Source organism: Sesamum indicum, linkage group LG12 (genome assembly GCF_000512975.1).
Source record: "Sesamum indicum cultivar Zhongzhi No. 13 linkage group LG12, S_indicum_v1.0, whole genome shotgun sequence".
In the NCBI taxonomy this organism is placed as follows: Eukaryota; Viridiplantae; Streptophyta; class Magnoliopsida; order Lamiales; family Pedaliaceae; genus Sesamum; species Sesamum indicum.
Window position 1 is genome coordinate 5,830,912 of NC_026156.1, and position 20,741 is coordinate 5,851,652.

At 37.7% G+C, this 20,741-nt stretch overlaps 4 protein-coding genes across 6 annotated transcripts in view; 1 reads left to right on the plus strand and 3 right to left on the minus strand.

The window, feature by feature from the left end:
• Nucleotides 2,750-9,073, minus strand: LOC105175837 (pentatricopeptide repeat-containing protein At1g30610, chloroplastic). Its single transcript, XM_011098442.2, has 9 exons — nt 8,149-9,073; nt 7,551-7,742; nt 6,595-6,676; nt 6,302-6,493; nt 5,730-5,843; nt 4,779-4,869; nt 4,544-4,701; nt 3,701-4,132; nt 2,750-3,585 (listed from the first exon to the last, which is right to left on the minus strand). Exons 1-9 carry the CDS (start codon nt 8,802-8,804, stop codon nt 3,193-3,195), a joined length of 2,310 nt encoding a protein of 769 aa, XP_011096744.1. The 5' UTR covers nt 8,805-9,073; the 3' UTR covers nt 2,750-3,192.
• On the plus strand, nt 10,221-14,629 carry LOC105175839 (protein CHUP1, chloroplastic-like). Its single transcript, XM_011098444.2, has 7 exons — nt 10,221-11,488; nt 11,880-12,818; nt 13,033-13,164; nt 13,345-13,526; nt 13,626-13,737; nt 13,994-14,137; nt 14,288-14,629. Exons 1-7 carry the CDS (start codon nt 10,694-10,696, stop codon nt 14,372-14,374), a joined length of 2,391 nt encoding a protein of 796 aa, XP_011096746.1. The 5' UTR covers nt 10,221-10,693; the 3' UTR covers nt 14,375-14,629.
• On the minus strand, nt 14,774-18,067 carry LOC105175840 (pentatricopeptide repeat-containing protein At4g21300). The gene has a single exon (XM_011098445.2). The coding sequence runs from the start codon at nt 17,739-17,741 to the stop codon at nt 15,204-15,206; it is 2,538 nt and encodes an 845-aa protein (XP_011096747.1). The 5' UTR covers nt 17,742-18,067; the 3' UTR covers nt 14,774-15,203.
• Nucleotides 18,235-20,741, minus strand: part of LOC105175841 (AP2-like ethylene-responsive transcription factor At2g41710) — a 3,381-nt gene continuing 874 nt past the window's right edge. Inside the window, exons 4-9 of one of the 3 annotated variants that reach the window (XM_011098449.2) lie at nt 20,612-20,700; nt 20,375-20,448; nt 20,253-20,303; nt 20,029-20,090; nt 19,293-19,915; nt 18,235-18,883 (exon numbers count right to left, since the gene is read on the minus strand). In XM_011098449.2, coding sequence (XP_011096751.1) covers nt 18,881-18,883; nt 19,293-19,915; nt 20,029-20,090; nt 20,253-20,303; nt 20,375-20,448; nt 20,612-20,700 — 902 coding nt within the window. In that variant the 3' untranslated portion in view covers nt 18,235-18,880. The remainder of the gene's footprint in view (nt 18,884-19,292; nt 19,916-20,028; nt 20,091-20,252; nt 20,304-20,374; nt 20,449-20,611; nt 20,701-20,741) is intronic. The other 2 variants (XM_011098447.2, XM_011098446.2) reach the window with 2 other exon arrangements.

Sequence of the window (20,741 nt, forward strand, 5' to 3'; positions counted from 1 at the left end):
TTTTCCTTATTAATTTCTTGCACTATTTATATTACCAAATCTTTCGGGCTTTAATTTATCATCCTTAAATGTTGAGAAATATGTTTAGAATTGAAACTATTGATTCACCGACACCATAATTTCAAAATTAAATTATAACTTGATAAAATTTTAGATATATAATGGTTCTAATAAACTGTTTTATATGATCGAATTTAAATAATAGTCATCAGAATTAAGAAAAAAAGTGAATTCAAATAGTAAAAAAAAGAAACAATTAATATACACTACAATTAAACAAGTGTCAAGATTATGTGATTTTCTATTAAAAGATTAGATAATAAATAATATTGACAATGGAGCTTTATACTATGAATCTTCCGGCTGAGCTTTGTCGGAATCCCCCTTTTCACCCCTCTCAAAACCACCGGAATATACTCTGCCCGCCATAAATTCATCTATATTGCAATAATTCACTCATTTTTTAGTCCATTACTGAATTACGATATCAAATGTTTGGTGTAATTTAAGTTAATAAGGTGGGGTGGGGTGGGATAATTCAATGAAAATGAGGAGAACAACAGGTGTCCCAATATAACCAAGATTCTGTAGAAGAAGGAACATTATTTTTTCTAAAAGAAACAACAAAGGCGGTGCACAGGCACAGCCCAACTGTCGTGCATGTGTACAGAATCATCTCCTCTGTTGGAGGGCCACGTGTAATGAAAATTCTAATGCACTCACGCTTTTTTTCAATTTTACCCATCTAATCTTCATGTTAGTACAAAAACGCCCCAGCATTAATTGTGTCATGGACGACTACATTTACCATTTTACCCCTCTCCCAGTCCCCCATCTACTCCCTTTTATACCACCTCCTCCTCACCAATTTCGTTTTTCTTTTTCCTAATTAAAACAAAAATAAAAAAAAAAATTACATACATTATAACATGACTTGCAATTTTGATTAATTTTTTATTATATTACTTAAACTTCTCGTGTTTAAATAATATAAAATATATATTTATCCATCAGCTACAATTTAAACATTTAAAACAGACACATGACCTCATTCCCAAAACAACATCAGTGCCGTTATTTCATGAAGAAACTTTTGTTACAAATTCTGTATTTTATAATTTCTAAGAATAAAGTTGAAAGTGGTAAGGAAATTTGTTGGGTGCATTAATTGTGTCATGAATGTGATAATCAAAGCAGAACAGATGGACTTAATAACTACACAGTACTCATTAATTCCCTTTATAGGTCTAATAAAATTGAATTCTTTTAAACGTATCATAGTTTTATTTTCTAGATGATATATATATATATATATATAAAAGAAAAGTAATAGAAAGAGTATAATACCAAAAGAAATGAGAAATAAAGCGAAAAAGAATAGAAATAAAAGGTGAGCAATTAAAGTAGAGAAAGCCCAATTATTTATTATTGATTGAAATGGTGAACAAGTTTGTGGAGGTGAATGTATTTGTACACTACCGACATTATTACTGTGCGTAAAATACTGAGTGAGTCAGTCAGTCTTTGTCCTCTGAGTTAATAATTGCATACTTATTTTGGTAATTTAATGTGTATAAAACACGTTATATAAAAGCAGATTAATTAAATCGTCAATAGGATTAATTACGACTAAGTCTAAGTCTAAGAAGAAGACTTTTAAAAAGAATAAAAAAAATAAGCCGAATAAGAGAGAGAGAGAGAAGAGAGTTGACCGCCGATCATTGCATTCTTGCAACTGAAAGAGACAATCAATAAAACCTGATAGATAGTGCATATTGCCATCCACCTGCAAACTTGTTGCCATATCATACATATACATACCCCCTAATCCTAGAGAAAAAAAAATTCCATATAAATCCCAAATTTATTAATTGTTACTTTCCATATATTAAATGATACACGAAATTACACTTTCAATTTCTATACGACAAGGGCTCAATACTTTTATTTTTTCATTTTAAAATTATAAGGAAAAAAAAAATCAAACATATTTGGTCTCATATCCGAATTTTGTTGACAGAATAGGAAAATGGTTATCTTATAAATAACTTTATTAACTGAAATAGCGAATGACTATAACTAGAGAATTTTTTGGTATAGTTCTCGTCAAGTTTGTGGTTGCAAGATCATTTAAGAGATTTGTAGTTGAATTTGAATTTAGGAGACCTATCATACTATTGGATGCAAATCATAACAAAAAAGAATACTTAATTTCAAACGATATACTTTTTTTTTAGACTATCCCCATTTAAATTAATGATACTTACTTCAAATTCAAATTAAATCACCGTATGATCCTATTAAAGAAAAGGTGTGAATGAGGAGTTTTCAATTAAGCATTGGTAGTGGGTTGAGTCCCAATACAAATAGAGATGGTTTGGATCTTAGGATACGGCTAAGTTTAGGTGTAATCAAGTTGATGATATAAGAATAAGGCAAGCATGTGTTCTTAATCATTACCAACTGTCCTCCACTCTGTTTTCAATTGAATTGTCTCATTGTTTCTTCTTGTTGACTGCCACTTTGTTGTCTATATATTCTTTGTTGGGTCGGTCTTTAAGTGCAAAAAGATGGATGTAGTCGTCTAAGCGTACCACATAAGATCAATTCCGTTTACAAAATTTGAGTTTGAAAATTAAGATGACGCAGTGGGAATTTCAAATGAAAGTGAAGTAGGAAATAAGTAATATGTCGTTGGAGTTTGAGTCATCTTAAGAACAAACCAAACATAGAAAAACTAAATGAAAAATATGTAAAGTAGGAAGGAAGCACGTTGACGTATATATTGTTTAAGGAGGAAATGGAAATCATATGCACGTCCAATGATTCATTCAACCTCCGGAATTGCGGTCAACTTAATGTGGGAGCCCAGCAGCCAATGCCATTCATTTCGAGCAACTTTTTGTTATTAATGTCCCAATCACTTCAAAATTACAAACACCTATTTTCTCTCGACGGATGGCCCACGTGTCGGCAGCTCCATGGCCCATCGGCCCTTACCATAAGACAATGCGGTGCTGCTGCTCAAGGTTTTTCTCGTTAGCAACTAACTTCAGCACATCTTCTTTCTTTTGGATAATCTGAGATGACTTCCCCATTATCAGCGTCTACTTGCCGGGACAACGTTAACTACATCTGTAAGAGCCAGCAATCTTCAACAGCTAGCTGTAGTACACAAATTTTACATGGGTTTCACAATACAGCAGCAACTTCTTGAATTTTACATGCTATTTCAGTTTGCTTGGGATCAGTTGATGTTCTTCGGCTGCTTAAGTATTCTCTACAAGAGTCAATCAGATGCTCAAGTGGAACGTTTTCACTCTCGGCGAGGGAAACGCTCACCTCATGCACCAACGCATCGAGGGTACCCTCCTCAAACCGGTGGCCATTTTCAATGAAAATTTTCGACCAAGATTTTCGGGAAAACACCTGAGACTCCACAGAAGCAAAGTTAGTCAAGTAAGAGACTGCAGCAGTATAATCACCCTGCTCCAGTCTCGTGCAAAACATTTCCATGACAAGCAGAGATGGTGGAATCCTTTCAGTTTCAACCAAGTGTTTCCACGTCATTTCCAATAGCTCCACCTGGAAAAGCAATTGAATGAAAAAGAGTCACCCTGTTCTAAATTATTCTCTAGGCTGATATCATAATTATTCCATCCAACACTTAAGGAGCTGCAGTTAAGGTTGAGTAGAATACCTTTCCAGCACGGCAAGCATCCAGTACTAGCCGAAGATGACGTTTTGCATTGAAGTGGTGACCATATTTCAGCATTTGGGCATATACAAACTCGAGATCATCCCACTTTTGCTCCAAAGCACAAGCATCTAACATTGTATTGAACGAATAGATATCTGGTATAACCCTAACTTTATAATCTTCTTCATGGCGAATTAAGTTGCCATTTTCCAATAAACTTAGAAATAACTGTTTCGCTTCTTCAAACATCCCATGGTCAAGAAAAGCTTTCAGCATTATGTTACATGTTATGAGATTGGGTGAGCAAAACTTCTGCATATGATTAAAGATATAAGCCCCATTACCAACATCGCCAGCGTCCACACATGCTTGAATTAAACCAGTGTAAGTTACCACAAGTGGTTTATTTGCAACTTTGCATATCTTGTCAATCTGTGAAATATAAAAGAAAAAGGAAAATGAGAGAAAAGCAGAAGATTTCAATTTCTATACGTCCCCCATGGATAGTTCGGGAACTGTACTTCCAAATACGAGATAAGCAGCAGAAACATAATAGTTGTAGAGACACCATTGCACACTCTGTGAAGAGTGTAAGCTTCATAATGCGAAACAATACCAACAAATAATCAGTAGCATGAATACATGATCAAATAAACTTCCAGTTTAACAATCACAAGAATGATGTAGAACTATACCATAGAATTCAATAAGTTCAAACTGCCATCAATGGAGAAGCACCGTCAGAAACTCACTCTAGTTAACATAAGTATGTTAGACTGACTTTAAAATCACAATAAAAGGAATTTATTGACACGAATGCATAACAAATTAAAAAGTACCTACTTGTTTTAGTGCCTCATGGCACCTTCCAGCACTACAAAGGCATCGAGCAAGGTCATAGTATAGACCAGCATTACCAACTATTCCTTTTTTCTCCATTTCTTCAACAGCCATTATGGCCTCATCAATTTTGCCTTCCCTCCATAAAGCATTCACAAGAACTACAGATAATAGGACATTTAATGGGGGAAATCCATTTGCATGCATTATAGGTTTAAGAAATATTTCAATAAAGTACCTTTATAAATCAAAGCATTTGGTATATATGATTTCTGCACTTTCTTGAAAAAATCATGAACCAAGTTATACTTGCCACATGCCAACATCACCTGTCCAAGATGAATAAATTTATGTAAGTCGTTAGAGGATGTCAATGTAAAGGCAGCACTAATTTTTTTAGATAGAACTCAAGTTGAGTTAAGTGAGGACTGCGACAGATACTTTTGCGGCCAACAAACAGTCTATATAAGTAGAGGATCTCCCCACCGCACCCCAACCCAAAAAAAAAAAAAAACAGAACTCTTCATAATACTACCAGAAATCTCAACGACAAGGTTCCACTGTCAAGACTGTAAGAAACAATCAATTTCATGTTTTTAACTTGAAAGACAGAAAAATCATCAATAGACTGCAAATGTCTATTGCGGGCAGAAGAGAAAGCAGCAGAACAAGCTGCTTTCACTGAGATGGCCCCTGTGCATCATATGATCTGGAGGTCACCAGCGAAAAGGCTGCAAAGCATAACCCCTAATGGGATCTTAGATCTATTTCGTTTGAAGCTTAGAGGATTTAGACATTGAGTATGGTATATCGGGGCTCCTCACTGCAACTCAACTCAGTGGGTCACGAAATTAATGTATGTCACAAAGCAAGAAATGACAAGCCATGAATTTTTCGAGTATTCTCATCTTTACTTATCAGCATCGTCTGGTCAGGAAAATGTCAGAACTATGCTGTCAAGAAAAACTATTTTCATGATGCAGACATGTAAGAAACCAAACAGCAAGGTTAAGATTGGATGGGCAAGTAAGCATTTTAACTTTTATGGATAAAATACTATAGAAGATTATGGTAGTTGCCAGCAATGAATACTGGAACTCCTGAGATTGCTGGGAAAAGGAAAAGTGAAATCTTTGATCGCAACTGCATATTGCAGATGATGTGAGAAGCAGTAGCATTAGGGCGTTACCTCCATAACCAGCCCATAGGTTGTGCTTGAAGGTTGTTGACCTTGTTGGCTTAGCTGCTGGAGGACCCAAAAAGCTCCTTCCCATTTCTTACGCCGAACACAAGCATTAAGGACCTGGTTGAGAAATAGCAACTGGACAACTCAAACCTCAAGAAAATTGTTTCTGTGTCTAAACAATTGCTGTGCAACACCAAGATCTGATATGTAACAGATGAATGAGAGTTGAAGATCTGTATAAGAAATTAAACTGCCTGGAAGGAAAATTAAACAAGTATGAAGCATTTGATATAATTATCAAACCAGTTATTGGAAGCTATTTGTGTTGCATAAAAAAGGACGTCTATATCCCGGCAGCCATGTTTACACTGCGGGACATACTACAGTTAAGAAATTAAAAAAATTTGTTGGAAGGGAGCACACATGAAGCGTATATACTATACAGATCAATAGCATATAACAGCAACAACCGGTGGACTGAATAATAGTTTCTAGCTACAAGAGATAGTCATTCTAGGCACAATAAGATAATGGTTCATAAACAGAAAGATACATCACTACCAGATGCTACTTACAGCATTGTAGACAATTACATCGGGTTCTAATCGTGGATCCCACTTCTCAAGAAAGTCAGTTTTGAACTTCTTTTTGGGAGGAGACCTCATGCTATCAATCACATCAAATAGTTCCTTCATATGCCCAGCTTGTCCAAGAGTGACAGCAATACAATGATAAGCCACAATGTCAGGGTAGGAAGCCATTTGCTCCTATAGGAGTGATCAAAGAGGAAAAAGAAAAGAAAATTCAATGATTTAGTTATCCGTCTTCATTAGCTACTAATTTAAGGATGTATAATATGAAATGCTACCTGCATTGTCCGAAAGAGATTGAGAGCCTCCACTGGCCTTCTAGCTTTTCCAAGAGCATCCAGTGCAGCAGTATAAATATGTCTGGAAAACATGGACAAACAGGAAAACAAGTCTTCACCATATAACTATGATTAGATAATTACTTTCTGTACATCATATGTCAAGCTCTGAACTTGATGCAAGCTACAGTTTCCCAAGACAGAAGGAGCAGTAGCCAGAGAACTGGGAGGATGTCATATATCCAACAATAGCTAGGGAATACAACGATTAATTTTACGACACAAAATTCCAAGTTCAAAGTAACAACATAAAACAGAAAGATATTCTTTATCACACCTACACATCTCTAAACTTCATATGGCCATCCAAAACTATTTTACCAGGAGAAGACCATGTTAGATCCATAACATGCTACTCTAGTTAACATGTTTGACTATAGCAAATTTATGGTAACTGTAACCCTCCAAAGATGATCAAACAGAGACAACTTGTGCCCCCTTAGATCTACCAGTTCTTTGGTTTCTCCGCGAAGAAATCACATACTACATGTAAGCATCTGAAACATGGTTCTTCCAGACAGGGTGGTACATTTTTATCAGCCAAGATAATCCTCAATGAAGCCTTCTAAGACCCTCTCTTTTTCTAAGCCACTTATTCACCGACAAATTAATGATTAAACTTTTTGAATAAATTTGTATTTGCATTGGATTCTGTTTTCAGTCAACTCCTTGAAATCAAGTTTTTAGTCTAAGTATGTCCACAATGGTTTCTCAGGAATCCCTCAAGTAATTTAACAGACGGATTAGGATGGACTTAAAGGCAAGACTGAGAGTAACAGTGTGCCTCTGTCACTAGATGGCAACCTGAGAAATGCTTCAAAGCTTTCTCCCCCCGTAAATCATCAGTTTGGACATTAATGAGGTAAAATGTAGGCAAAGGAGAAGGGAGAAAATACCGTATCCTGTGGGACTTGAAGCGCTCACGTGACTGCATCCATTCAATGACTTGGAGCACCCGCCTCCAGTTTCCAAACTTACCCAATATCTGGACAGTCCTCAAAATAGAATGATCTGAAAATCTTATTTGAGCACTTCGCATCATTTCAGAGAATTTCCACTCTGGCATGTCAATGTCTGCACCATTCAAACTGTAGAAGTAAACTACTTTATTTACTGTGAGTATAACAGGGGATTCTATTCACAGTACTTTCGACAATTTGGGAGATTGAAAAGCAAACATAATGGAAACTGCACAATGAGGTCTTACCTGAGAGGGCATGAAGTTAACCTATTGTGAGTCTCTAAGAATTAGAAACCAGTATAGCATGTCAAGCATAGACTGAAATATATCCTTCCTAGGTGAAATTATTGATTCCTGTGAGACGCATTCTAGTTTCTACTAAACCCAACAGACAAAACACAACCCTAATTCAGAAATAGCAACAGTATAGATACATAAATAATTACATCAAAGATAATCAAGAATGGCGATCAGAAAATATTATACAAGCAAGTGTAAATGGTTAACCAATTTTGTATGCTTATTTTACTCACCACTTAGCAAGCTTCTGAATTCTCTCCTCCATGTCTACCCTTGAAATTCTTGGCTTGTCGACGATATTATCTTCACACTCCAGTGACTTAAATGCAGCTCTTTCCAAATCCAAGAATTTACCCTCCGTGCTATCACTTTTCTTCCGAGTAAGACTCTTGGTATTTTTATCCTGCTTCTTCTTAACCACTTCCAAAGCAATTTCCCGGCGAAAAACATCCTTTCTTGAATCTTCTTGAACGAATGCACTTTTCTTGTGAAGAACACGCTTTCTTGAATTTTCTTGAACAGCAGTCACCTCATCGTTGCCATTCTCTTCTTCTCGAACAATTTTCTTTATACTCTTCTTTTTCCTATCATTGTTGTTACTACGATCACCATTATTATCTCTATCAATCTTAACAGTTTCCAAGGCCTTCAAATACTCATCAAACGAAGGCTTAAATTCAAACTCTTGATCAAGAACAACGCCACCGCCATCACTTAAAGCGCTTCTCGTTATAACTCTGTCCAGCTTCTTTCTCCTTGGCGCAATTGCGACAATGGGTTTCCGCAGTATCGGAAACCCACGAAGGTATAATGGACTGTGGGTGTAGTTTACAAAAGACAGAGCTCCAATGGCGGATTCGGATAGACATAAACCATCAAGCATCTTCATCTCCTCTTCTTCAATTCCATAAAGGGGAAAGAAAAAAAAGAAAGAAGAGGGTTTGAACTTTGACGAGCAAGAAGATATTTTCAAGAATGCAGCGGTTGCAAATTGAAGATGGGGATTGGGAAGCCTTTCCCCTCAGTCAGGTCGACCATATGTCCTCTTCATTCATGCCGTCCCGATTGAGTCGCATTAGTTGTAAAATTGCTATTCATACGTAACACGCGTACCGTACATATAACGATCTTGAGAGGTTTTGCGAGTTGAAAGCTGGAATTTTACCTAATTACCCCTATCATCCAATGTAACATCTTCCTTTTTCTTTTTATATTTCTTTATTTTTTTAAATATTATTATTCTAAGAACCGTCCCGACAAGAATCAATATATCATTCCACTGTACAAGTATCAAATTTTTATTTGGGTGTAGTACATTATTTATATTTAACTTGTTTGATATTAACATACTCAAATTTTGAAATGACACCAAAATTTGATTCAAATATATGATGTTATCCGCAATTTTATCCATAGGATAGAAATCCTGATGGCTCCAACTTTAGCTAAAATTGGTCCTAGACAAGTTATTTTGATTAGTAGTTAGATTTGAATTTTGAATTTTACAAAAGAGACCATAACTCCAAAAAAATCATTTCACTCCATCAAATGGCCAATAAAAAGAGAACAAACCATACTCTTAGCGAATGTAGAAGAGATAGTTTGAAATTTTTAAATCCACAACTCGTCTCAAATTCTTATATCCGAATTTGGTAAGATGGATAAACATACACCCTTCTTGAGGAATTTGGAGCATTTTGCAACACGAGAACATATTTTTTATTTTACTTAACATTAGATAAGTGTATGATAATTATCTTTTCCAAAAGATTCACCAAATCTTTTTTGGATAAATTAGTTAATAGTATAATTTAAATTTTGTTTTGATGTAAAATTAGTTGTTTTTTCTTTTCAAGTTTAGATAAGTATAGCTTTGATTATCATCTTTATTAAAAAAATTCACTCATTTTATAGGTAAATTTAATTAGTAAAACAATTCAAATTTATTAATACTCAATCTACTTTTCTGTTCGTATACTTATTAATTATTCAAAATTCTAATTGTATATTATTATAATTTAAAATCTAAGCAATTTATAATTTTATTTATTTAGAAATACAATTCTCCATGAGTAGTTTAAATATAATACTTACTGAACCCGGATCATTTGAAACGGAGGCCGGGCTCGAAATTCGACCGTTGATTGGAGCGGGGCGCACTTCTTACACGTCATCATTCCCCCTTCTTCACTGGATTTTCAGCCGTGGATTGGTGGAGATTCGCAGCTCCCCAGATAGATTTCAAAATTCAAATTCAAAATGCTAACAGAGAAAGAAAGAAAGAAAGAAGGAAAGCAGTGAAAGCTGCGACACAGTACCACTTTTTACTCTTCCGAGTTTCAGAATATCAGAACAGAACAGAAACATCGTCGGACCCTTTTTCCCTGTTTCCAAATATTTGCGCCCAACCCCACCTCACTTCACTTTCAATATTGTATTAATTTATTAACAGTTCAAGAAAAAGAAAACTTCAAACCTCACTCCTTTAGTGCGATAAATATAAAAAGCCCACCTGCTTTTGGATTCTTGAATTTCATTTGAATCTACCTTAGGGCCAGTCTATCGGGAGACAGAATCCATTCTTTTATGGTTGTACGCCTTTCGGGTGAACTATCTTTGTTTTTCTTAACAGACAAGATCATTTAGCTGAGTTTCTTGATGATTCTTGAATCCCATTGTTGTTTCTGCCGGGTTTTTTCTGGGTTTATGGTTGTTTATTTGCTTTTACTACTATCTGATTATATATATTGATGCTTTAAGTTAAGAGTGCTGTTCACAATGAGAGAAGAAAACCCATCTGAGAACAGAGTGAAATCTTCAAAATTTGCTGATCAAAACCAGGTTCCAAAGGATAATAATCATCGTAATGTGAAGGGAAACAGCAATTTTTCAAGAATGAAATCCTCTTGGGGTTCTCACATAGTGAAGGGATTCTCAGCTGCAGATAAGAAATCCAAAACCAGAGTGTTGCAGGCCACAGCTCAAAGCAAGAAGCTGCCTCTTAACAACTCTGATACATCAAACCAGAAGAACCAGCCATTGGTTTCAAATTCAAGAATCAAAAGATCGCTCATCGGGGACCTTTCATGCTCCATAAATGCTACACAAGTGCATCCACAAACTGTTCAAAGCCAAAACAAGACAAAACCTTCAGGCTCTTCTGAAGATTTGTTTCTTGAAATCGATCATTTGAGGAATTTGTTGCAAGAATCAAAGGATAGGGAGCTCAGCTTGCAAGCTGAGTTGTCAGAGTATAAGAGGAATCCCAAGGTGTTGGAAGTTGAGAGGGAGCTTGAATTGAAGAAGAGTGAAATTGATGGCCTTCTCAAGAGAGTGGGATGCCTCGAAAATGAAAAGGCGAACCTTTCTGGACAGTTGGTGTCTTTGGCCTCTGTCATGGGGAAGCATGAGGATGTTTTGGAAAGTGAAGTTCGTGACAGTTTTAGTAGTGTAGAGATGGAGGTCTTAGAGTTGAGGCGCTTGAACAAGGAGCTGCAGCTTCAGAAGAGAAATCTTTCTGGCAGGATTTCTTCCTTGGAATCCCAGTTAGCCACCCTTGCCAAAGTTTCTGAGGTATGATAATCACCATTAAATAGTTAAAGCTTTTTCTGGATACTATTTAGTTAGCCACCCTTGCCAAAGTTGGAGCTTTTTTTGTTTTGTTTTGTTTTTTTTTTTTTTGGGGGGGTGGGGGGTGGTGGGGGTCAGAGTTTTGAGTTCTCCTTTTATTATTTGAATAGATCAAATACAGCACTTGGTTTTTTGTTGTAATGTGGTCGGGCAGTTTAATTAATTGTATCTTCTGGATCATAAAATTGTTGAAATCTTAGCTACTAACGTTAAATTATGTTCCTCTGCCCTTCCCATAACTTCATGAGTGCTGTTATTTAAGGATTTTCCATAGGGTTCCTTAGTAGGTTCTTCTTGTCTCTAGTAGTTCAACTGAAAACTTGTTTATCTGCAGAGTGACATTGTTGAGAAGATTAAAGCAGAAGCCTCTTTGCTGAGGCATACCAATGAAGATCTATGCAAACAAGTGGAAGGTCTTCAAATGAGTCGGATGAATGAAGTTGAGGAGCTTGCTTACCTGAGGTGGGTTAACTCATGTTTAAGAGATGAGTTGCGGAGTTGCTCTACCAGGATTTCGGACAAGTCAACAAGCCCGAATTCCGTCGAGAAGAGCAGGGAATCTATTTGCTTTTCATCTTTTCAAATGGATCAAGATTCTAATGATACTGCCACAAAGAGGTTGTATCTTGTCAAGAAGTTTAAAAGATGGCCTATTACTGATGAAGACTTGCATCAAATGAAATACATGGACGATTTTGTCAATCATAATTGGGATGATCCCCTAGGTTTAGCACGAAGACACTCTATTAGTGGAACAAATTGCTGTCCCGACGATCTGATACTAAACAAAAAAAGGCAATCTGATAGTTTTATATGTTCCAAGGAAGCGGACAAGACGCCCGAGGTACTAGTTTCCGAAAAGTATGACTTAGAAGTAAGCAACAGGCCCAATGTCTATACCAATTCTCATGAAGTTTCTAAGATGACGGCTTCTTTGGATATCGAGAAAAGGACCTTACGAATCCCTAATCCCCCTCCGAGGCCTTCATGTGCTGGTTTATCTGGACCAAAAGAAGAAACTTCTAGTCGAACTTCCCCTCCAACTCTTCCTCCACCCCCACCACCCCCACCACCTCCTCCAAAGTTAATGGCTAGAAGCATGACAGGAACGGTGCAGCGAGCTCCCCAAGTTGTCGAGTTTTATCACTCTCTCATGAAGAGAGAGTCTAGGAAGGACTGCTTAAATTCTGGGACTACAGATGCATCAGATGTTGCAAACGTTCGTAGTAGCATGATTGGCGAAATTGAGAACCGATCGTCTCATTTGCTTGCCGTAAGTTCTCTTGTCATCATTTTCATGCAGTGTGACACCAAGAAAAATAAATAATTATTTCGTTGTCTGCTTGATATGTTGAGTCATGTTTAATAATGATTCAATACATTATTAGACATTATCTCTGAAGATAGTGGCCTAAAAAATTCTGGCTTCTGTTCTTTTTTAGCAGAGAATTCTCATATACATGCATCAAATTACTGTTTCTGAGCAGATAAAGGCGGATGTTGAGACCCAAGGAGAATTTGTGAACTCCCTTATACGAGAAGTCAATAATGCTGTTTACCAGAACATTGAAGATGTCCTTGCATTTGTGAAGTGGCTAGATGATGAACTAAGTTTTCTCGTAAGTTTCTTCCATCAGAAACATTCGTAAGGATTTGAAAATCTGTTTCTGAATTCATGGAGGACAATAAAGTACTCATTATCTTCTTTTCACAAGTTCTAACTAAGTCAGCTTTGAGCAACTACAGTTTTGAATTAGGATGTCCAGCCACTTACTTCTTCTATTTGACTTGTCTTACAGGTTGACGAAAGGGCAGTGCTGAAGCACTTTGAGTGGCCAGAAAAGAAAGCTGACACATTAAGAGAAGCAGCATTTGGATATAGCGACCTAAGGAAGCTAGAGCAGGAAGTTTCAATCTATAAGGATGATCCTCGTCTGCCATGCGACATAGCGTTGAAGAAAATGGCAGCTTTGTCTGAGAGGTAAGACATCATAGCTTCACGCAAACTTGCATAATTTAACTTCTCTAAGAATCCTAATAAGTTGGTTCAGGCAGTTTGCATAATGATTTCCTTGATCAGGATGGAGCGTACTGTGCATAATATCCTCCGAACAAGAGACTCATTGATGAGACACTGCAAGGAGTTCCACATTCCCACAGACTGGATGCTAGACAATGGAATATTAAGCAAGGTTTGGCCCTTCCATTGCTACATCAATGAATTTAACTTTTTTCCATTGCAGCAGCTTACTCTGTAGGACCTATGCCACTAAGAACTTAGGACATTGAGAAACAGGGTGGTATTCTTCAAAATAATTGGTACCTAACATGACTTCAGCATAAAAATGCATGACCTATAACTTAAATTTTTAGGCAACTAGCTGCTTAAGATTTTTTGCATCCTTAGGGCTTGACAAAGAACCAACTAATGTGTTGTCTTGATTTCAGATAAAGTTTGGTTCTGTGAAACTGGCTAAGATGTACATGGAGAGAGTGGCAATAGAACTTCAGTCCAAGGGAACATTGGATAAAGATTCTTCCTTGGATTATATGTTGCTCCAGGGAGTGAGATTTGCTTTCCGAATTCATCAGGTTGGTTTATTTTCAGAAAATTATGAAATCAGTGGAAAATTAGAAAAAGAACTTCTTTGTTCTTTGATCAGTATGCATAAATAAGGTGATCTTGATCTCTGGAAGTAGTTGCACCTATTTTAATGCTTCTCTATGTGAAAACTTGTGCAGTTTGCTGGAGGATTTGATTCCGAAACAATGCAGGCATTTGAGGAGCTCCGAGACCTTGCTGTTGTTCTGAACAAAAGTCGAGACTGAAGACGCTAAACAGAAGAAGAAAAGAAAACATCAATCTCGTCAAGAGTTCTGATTCTGTTCTTGGCTTACCACCTCAGTAAGCATCAAAATTTGTTTGTAGAAGAATATAGTCCCACAAAATTATAGTGGGAAAATAAGTGAGCGGGTGAGGGACGCTCAGGCTATGATTCTTGTTAAATTTTGTGGCTTTGGCAAGAATGACGTTCTGAACCAACTCTTGTCAAAAATCCGAATTTGCTGCATTTTGATTGTCCTGAAATCTGTTTCATCCTGAACAAATTATATCTTCCATCTAGCCACTCAAATTAAACACACAGGCTAAAGAAATAAAAGCGCAGCCAACTCAAAATGAAGTAACTGCAAGAAGCCAATCTCCTTTCATTTGTGTTGTCCTGGTGGGTCTGCCAGTAGTAGGCTCATCCACGAAACATAAATTAATTCTCTTGACAGGAATTGCAACCACTGATTGATAAGGATCAATAGCACCAGAATCTTATAGTGACTGAGCGAAGTAATAAACATAGGGATAAACAACAATGTATAGTAGGGCATTGCCCCAAGCAAATAGTCGAGTGCGAAATGTAACTAAATTGTTGATCGTTAATTTAAAATATTATCAAGTTGAATAGTAACAGCACTCTCACAGGGGTCCCTCTTTCTTGCGTCCCTTATCAAGAAATTCTTAGTCATGAGTATAATAAGTAGCATGCCATACAGTAATACTATGTAGAAGATTGGGGGAAGATCAAAGAGGAAAGAGGAAAGACACTCCCAGGCTTAACTATCATATTGCTCAGTCACTATAAGATTCTGGTGCTATTGACACTTATCAATCAGTGGTTGGGGTGCTGATTTGGGGAAGATATCCTTCATCTTGGATCTCCAATAAAAGATTATTCAGCATTAGATAAATCTCTGAAGACTGTGGGTGATTCTTATCTGCAGCAACAAACATATTGGAGGAGTCATTGACTTCAACCCAGCTGTAACCAGGTACTTTTTGAACTCCTCTTTCTTTCATGAGATTGCGTATTTGGACAGCTCTCACTCGGGTTCCAGAATCAGCGTGCAGGTTTGATAGCAATACATAGTACCCAGAATTTTGTGGGTCTAATTGGAAAAGGTGTTCTGACGCCAGCTCTGCAAGCTCAACGTTGCCATGAATCCGGCAGGCCCCTAATAAGGTGCCCCAAATGCCAGCATCTGGAGTAAACGGCATGGTCCCAATTACTTGGAATGCTTCTTCTAACCGACCAGCTCGGCCAAACAAATCAATTAAGCATGCATAATGCTCCATGCGGGCAGCAATCCCATAATCTTGGATCATGGAATTGAAGTGGAGCTTTCCTTCTTCAACTTGACCAGCATGGCCACAAGCAGATAATATTGCAAGAAAAGTGACGTGATCAGGTTGAAACCCCTCATCTTGCATTGCACGAAATAGAGCCAGGCATTCTTTTAACTGGCCATGATTTCCATATGCAGCAATGATGCTGTTCCAGGAAACTTCATTTTTGAATTCCATCATGTCAAAAGCACGTTCTGCTAAATCCATATGACCGCATTTAGAGTACATGTCTATTAGTGCACTATTAGCAAAAATATCAAAGTTGAATCCATTTCTCATCATGAAACCATGTATCTGTTTCCCACGACGAAGAGCAGACAGGTGTGCGCATGCTGAAAGAGCAGCTGATATGCTGACACAGTCATATTTCGCTCCTTCTAACCCCATGCGACAAAAAAGATCGATGGCCACTTCTGGTTTGCCATTCTGGCTACAGTTCGTGATCATTGAGTTCCAACATACAGAATCTCGTTCAGGTATCCTTAGAAAAACTTGATGACTGAGATCTAACCTTCCACATTTAGCATACATGTCAGTTATTGCGCTTCCGACATAACACCTTCCTTCTAGTCCCTTTCTAATTATGTTACCATGCAATTCCTTACCCAATCTTAGGTCAGCCAGGCCTGCACAAGCTGGTAGAGTGCTCGCAAATGTTACAGCATTGGGCCTCATTTTCTTATGAAGCAACCAGCGGAAAGTTTTCAAAGCATCAAGATTCATCCCGTTGAGCACAAACCCAGAGATCATAGCAGTGCAGATGACAGTGTCCACAGCAGAGCTCTCGTCAAAGACCTTGCAAGCCATTCTCACATCCTTGCACTTGAAATACATATCAATAAGAGCATTCTTCAAGAATAGATCGAATAACACCCCATGTCGAACAATATAACAATGGATTTCTTTTCCTTGATTAAGACCTCCCAACTCAGGAACTAATGGGAGCAGACTTGCGAAAGTTATTGAGTCTGGTTTGACATCCGAAGATATCATTCTCTGAAACAAATCCAAACCCTCACGCATAAACCCATTCTGAATGTACCCTCCAATCATTGCATTCCAGGTAATGAGATCAGCCTGTGCAACAAAATCAAACAGCTTTCGAGCATCAAGCAGGCAACGGCATTTAGCGTACATGGCAACCAAAGTGTTAGCCACTGGAGAAATCATCTCCAAGCCACACTTAACAACGAGGCCATGAACCTGGGCGGCAAACCCCACCATTGATCTCAAGCCACACAAGCAAAGAACACAAGTGTAAGTGACAGAATTGGGCTCAACCTCACTTTTTCTCATTTCCTCGAACAATCCAATCACATTATCGGCTAAACTTTCACATTTCAGGTAACCGTTAAGCATCACGTTCCACAACACGATATCCCTTAGAGGCAATTTATCAAACAAATCCCTCGCGTTTCCTAAACAATCATTCTCAGCATAGAATTTAACTAAGGCACTGCCCACATACACATCCAGCTCAAACCCGAATTCTTTGATCATTCCATGCACAAGTTTCAATAAGTCAACAGCATGCAGGGCACTGCAAGCCTTTATCACGTAGGGAAAAGTATACTTGTCAGGACTAGTACCAAAAGTAAGCATCTTGAAGTAGAACAAAAGCGCGTAGTCATAGTAGCCCATCATCGTAAACCCTCTAATCATCCAATTCCAAGGGGCAGCGTACCACAGTTGAAGCTGACAGAATAACTTCTTGGCATCAAGATAGTTGTTACACAGGATGTACATACCCAAAATCCTTGTGCCCAAAATCCCCAAGTTGTGGAGCCCATTAACAGTAATCTGGGCGTGTATTTGCCGGGTTTTTTCAAGAACTGAAGGTATCAGAGAAGAGTCTTTTTGCTGTAGAAGCGGAGCAAGGTGGGAAGCCAAGACCTCCTCAGTGTAAGGAAAATAAGATGATGGTTTGGATATGCAGCGTATGGCATGAGTTGCTGAATGGAGAAAATAGCTGTTGGCAAATGAATGTCGCGATAAAATTGTTGAAATCCTCTTAGACATTTATAAATTGATTATGACGTTGACTGCTTTCATGTTCATTCTCCAAACTTATTACCTCAGAGAGAGAGAGAAAGAGTGAACATTCACACGAATGCCTTAAGCCTCTGCCCTGTTTTAGACAGCTTTTCGACTAGCCGTTGAAACTTGGGTGGGAGAGTGGAGCAAACTGCATAACGGGCTGCCTTTAACCATCACTTTTGTGAAGAAATTTCGCTCCAAAGAAATATCTTCCCTAATTTCTTTTTCATTTTCTTTTTGGAGAGAGATGATTATCAAAGATGTAAAATACTTCTGGGTTGCATACTTCGATGTTCTTTCTCCTGAATTGAATTAGAAGAGTGTTGTAAGTTCATATTTACAAGTTACACGAAACCCGAATTTCCATAATAGAGTAGAAACAGATTCTGTGTGGTATGAAAACCAACTTCAAAGCACGAGGCATAACATTTCTTTCATAAAAGAAGTTAATTTCACCATTTTTTGGCTTCTTCCCTTTTCTTCCACTGCTACAAAAAGATGATAAAAGAATTCTAAACATATAATACACAATGTAAAGGAGACTCTATGGTTCTATTCGATTTCTTAAGATAATACCTATACAGTGAAGTAATGAACTTTAATACTATCGTGTGAAAATGGACAACTATAATGTCACACAAGATAGAAAAGGACCCAAAAAGAAAAAGATAAAAATGTACTATGTCAGGAGAGCAAAAAACAGAAGATCTTGTCCCCTCTGCCTACATTGTCTGCAAGCCGAGAAACGCGACCTCTCTACATCCTCAGCAGGTCAAACATATAAAGGGAACATTCCAGAATTCACATCTCCAAGATACACACATCTCCAAATATTTCTCCGAATTCTGCTTCCCCATTAGCTACTATCATAACGGGCACTGGAAGGCACTTTTGTACATGATTCCGGATGCACCACATAGTCTTGAGCCTAAACATGTCCAATACTCCACTTTACTCATCAATAGACCTCAAGAAGGATCCGGTTCCACATTCATTCTGGAGAACAGGGAAGTTTCACGCTACTCTCCTTGCTGGAAGAAAGTATAGTCCGAGCTTGATTCATTTTTTGTGACCTGTATGCAATTGTCCCAACTTTTCATGCAAAATCATATCTTCAATGGCTACTGCATCAGGGAATGCAGTTTGCTTTAAAGAAAACCAGTTCCACAAGCTGACATGATGAATAGAAAAGTATTCCTAATACAAAAGTGATATAGTAACAGATTTATTTGTTCTGACGGATTCTCCGTGCCTGACTGCTTATCAAATAAAGGTTTTTTAAGTTAATGTGTTTTAGTTAACTTACATTTCAATGTATCTGAAACTATCCCCATTTTATTAAAAGCCATACTAAGCTCTTTAATAAACGCAATAAGCTGTACACTCCAGAAAATGGTGCTAAAACAAATTATACCAGTGAAATATTCCCAGCCTCCAGAACCAAGATTATCAGATGTATTTAACGTTTTCCAACACTAAATGTGATAAGAGTAAAATCTATTTCTTACGAAGCTCAGGAAAGGAAAAACAGACCTCGTTCGTCCGTGATGATCCAGTAGGAAGAACTGGAACGAGAGAACTCCAAAGGATGGGGTCAGTTAATGGGTCAATACTATTGTAACTGGTGAGAAGTGGAGCAGACAGAAGAGGAGCCAACGGATACATATTCCTATGAATAGGTAATCCTCCACTTATCCCATATGCAGCACTATGTCTCTCACTTCCAACATCATGACATGATTTATCAGCTGCCTTCCCAAGCTCAACTTTGTCAGTATTATTTTTGTTTTCATTCTCATCATTCTCATCCTTTTCTTTCTTTTTCGAGATTTTCTCCTGAAGGCTCTTGTATGCTGCTGACTTCAACAAAATGCTCATAGCAGATATCTTTTTGTGCTTCATTCTTTCTGGAGACACACCCAGACGCGGCATTTCATAGGGTTCAGTGGGCTTGATTGACCATTCCAGAGATTTAAGTTCACTAGCAACATCATCAGGACCTCCAATATTTGTTTCATCTAATGCTTTTGACCGAAAATCAGTCTGACTAGATTTATTTGGTCCCCACCATTTGATGTAATTTGACAAATCAATCTTCCTGTCAGCGCTATAACCACCAGCATATTCACTTCCTGTAGTCATCTCATCACCTGCACCTTTAGTAGTAGCAAACCTTGGTCAGTACATGAATCATTAGGAAGAAAATGTCAACGACAGAAATTCATATTTATATTGGGTATTATATGCCACAGTTCAAAGTCATTCTCACCATAGAGTGCACTCTTGGTGTAGTCAGTTCCAGGCGTACGACCAAATTGTGAATCCCATCGACTATTTAGAGATAGGAGAATATAGCGAGCGAAGTCATAAACAAAGCCAAAGTTCAGTTTACAATTATCCAGGCATTAAAAACATTTAAAACTAGCATGCCCTGGTAAATGGAATCTTAAAGATGACAAATGGACCAAATTTTGTGCATAATCCGGAGCATACCTGGAAAGGGGGCGATATTTGGAGATGCCCCTAGAGAAACCACTACTCTTCCTGCAGATGATGTGACTTGTAAGCACTAACACACTATCATGAGTGACATCATCATATAAATATATTCTAACCTCCGAAGGGATGCTAGATAATCCTCCCTCGAGACGTTTTGCATTTCCTCGAGGTCCCTAGTATAATCTGTCACCTGCACAGCCCCTTTGGTTCAGAAAGAAGAGTAAAATTGCAATAGCTACAAAGTGAGTCATATCCTAAGAAGAAGTATAGCAATTAGGAACACAGAGACTCAAAATGAAATGCAGTTGATGACATCAATTCACCAAACGGAGTCCAGCTCAGAAACTTCTTACAGGAAAATTAATTAGTGTCCCAGGGCCCCAATATTTCAGAGCGGCTAGATCATAGGCTCTCGCTGCTGCTTCCTCGTCATCATATGCACCTTTACAAATTTTGTATGGAGAAAGAATCAATACGGCGTTA